The sequence below is a fragment of the Mytilus edulis genome, chromosome 12 (assembly GCF_963676685.1).
Source record: "Mytilus edulis chromosome 12, xbMytEdul2.2, whole genome shotgun sequence".
NCBI lineage: Eukaryota > Metazoa > Mollusca > Bivalvia > Mytilida > Mytilidae > Mytilus > Mytilus edulis.
The window spans coordinates 19533078-19535852 of record NC_092355.1 but is presented as its reverse complement, the minus strand read 5'-3'; the positions used below and the strand labels follow the sequence as shown (position 1 = coordinate 19535852).

Below are 2775 nucleotides of genomic sequence, written 5' to 3'. Positions count from 1 at the left end.
ATAGTTTAAAGGCTTAATAAATTCCCCACAAATACAGAAGAGTTCGCCAAATATTCATCTGATGACAATAAAAAAATTAAAAAAATTACTTGAACAAGTATGGTTCAGTTAAAACTATTGTTAAAAGATTCAAACTTAGGGTTCATCTACCCATATAAAATAAAAATCAAAACTGTCTTTTATTTCTTTTGTCAAAAAAATCTAGAAACAATGGCCAGAGATCGTGTTGTATGACATACATGTCAAGAAAATACAGATGTTAATCCATTTAACATAATATTATTAATTAATATACCAAAGTGATATTCTAAAAATATTCATATTTTCATCAATGATAATCATTGCTTTTCAATATCTATTGATGAGTGGCTTATAAATTCAAGTTAAATGTTCTTTGCATCTTTCATATTGTCTTCAAACGAAACTGTATGCATTTTACCCCTTTGTTCCATTTTAGCCATAGTGGCCATGTTTCTTGTCGTACAAGGAAGTAAAAAAATATACTATGTACTTTGAGGCTCATTCAGCCCAAGTTTGACTGAAATTAATTCATCAGTTTCAAAGGAGATTTTTTTCTAAAGTAAGCAAACTAGATGAAAAAATTGTGAGAAATGGTCTCTATAGGGCAATTACTACTTAAGGGGTCAATTGACAATTGTGGTCATATAAAACTTTTTAATATGCGAAAATTTTTCCCGTTTACAGTTTATCTTTACCTCTAACCTCGGACAGTGTTGTAACAGTATAACATAAGAAAGAACTATAAAAATCTTTTGAAAAATTATTAAGTCATCAGATGGATACAAATACAAATACAAAAACACAAAGTTGACGTGGTTGTGTAATTGTACATCCAAACAAAATCAAAAGACACAAAGGATAACTCATATTCGCCGAAACACTAAACTTCAATCGAGATACGACTTGGTATAGCTGTAGAAAGTTATGCCGGGATTTACGTATTATTCATGTTATTTACGATCATCTTAAATGATTACGGCAATGTGAAACGGTTGTAAAACCAAGGATTTATCTACAATGGATGTACGACGATTCGTAGCCTATCGAAGGCTTTGTGAAACGGTACCCAGCTATGTGAGTACTTGACGATTATGACAGCTAGTGAAAAGTTTAATTTAGACGGGTCTTTAAAGAGGTTATACACTAGGATTCATCACAGTACAAAAACAAAAATGGTGGTCGTTTAAATTTTGTATTTCCTTCGTGTGAAAATAACGTTGATTTAAACTACATGAACAGAGATATTTAATTGTATAGTACCTATATAATTAGTGTGTGGCATTAATTCGTTATCCGTAGTAGATTTATTTGAAAGCAGGGAAATCTGATTGATCTATAAAATTATTCCGGGATTTGTACTTCATAACAAGAACCATTTGGATTTCTTATTAACAAATTTCCAATCAGATTATGAAAGTAGGGTTTCTTTGAACATGGAATAAACTGGACGCGATCTGGTAACACAGTACCCATATTAACTAGAGAAAGTGAATGCAAAGTTTTGGTCATTTCACTAAAGGCATCCATCAGAATGATATTATTTTGTCCATCTATCGAGTTTTTCATTTTATCCAAAACTTCTACGCCATTTTCAGTCTCCTTTTCTATCTTCATAATTTCTTGGTTTATCTTCTTGATTTCTTCCAGTCTGTGTTCTTCGACTGATTTCAAGAAAGTGTCCTTCGTGGCATCAAGAGCGTTTACGATAACAGCCACTCTTTCATCAATATCCCTTTTAACCTTGTCTATTTCGTCTTCAACGTTTTTGAGGGTCAGTCGAGAAGAGATGATTTGCTGTTTAACTCTAGAGACGCGGGCTTCAGCTGATTTGACCTCAAAGTCTAAGCGTGGTCGCGTTTTTGAAGCAGCATCATCGATCAGACAGAAATCGTGCTTTTTATGAGTGATTGGCAAACACATGTTACAAATCAGTGATATACAGGTATAACAGTAAAATGTTAACTTTTCTTCGTGTTGTATACAAATTGGCGTTTTTACTTCCGGATTTGAAATGTCGGCATATTTAAAGAAATGATTTCTGCAAGATTTAGATTTTAAATGTGATAATTCACATGACTCACAGAAAAACTGCTCACAGTCGGTACAGTATCTACTTCCTAGAGAATTTTCACAGATTTCACATAATCTAACAGGAGACTGAGCCATTATTATGTTAAGCAAATCAGCTATTAAATATTACAGTTTTTAACAAGGTCGAAGTTTGTTTATCAGGTTGTTATCTGTAGATCGATTATGTTCTGTCTATCGAGTCAAGGGAGGTAATGCTGATTTATTGTTGAATCTAATTTATATTTCATATGGTTACATTGAAATGAATGAAGCTAAATAAACTCATCATAGATATCAGGACTAAATTCAAGAACTTTTTCCAAGTAGTAAATCTAGAATATACATAAAGGCTTTCTCGTTGAACATCTCACTATGAATCAATCTAATTCAAGAAGACAAATAAACCTCCCTCATGAAATGGAATGACTTACAGAGCGATATTCCCGGACTGACTCTTCATAATTACATCGTAGCGTTTTTTATGTGTTTTATTTGTTAAAAAACAGATTTGTTTATTAACAGTAGATTCTATACTACAGTTTTACGAAAGAAGTGGGAATCGGAATATTTGTTAAGATAAAGTGGACATGCTAAAAGAAAATGTTTACCAGGTCCCTCTACTTTTATTTTTACTTTCAAAAAGGCTTAGTATCATAGCTTTTCATAATCTATTTTAAACGTTTC

At 32.1% G+C, this 2775-nt stretch overlaps 1 protein-coding gene across 1 annotated transcript; it reads right to left on the bottom strand.

The window, feature by feature from the left end:
- Window positions 1-1362: 1362 nt before the first annotated feature.
- LOC139497493 (transcription intermediary factor 1-beta-like) lies at window positions 1363-2187 on the bottom strand. The gene has a single exon (XM_071285721.1). The coding sequence runs from the start codon at window positions 2185-2187 to the stop codon at window positions 1363-1365; it is 825 nt and encodes a 274-aa protein (XP_071141822.1).
- Between the last annotated feature and the right edge of the window lie 588 nt (window positions 2188-2775).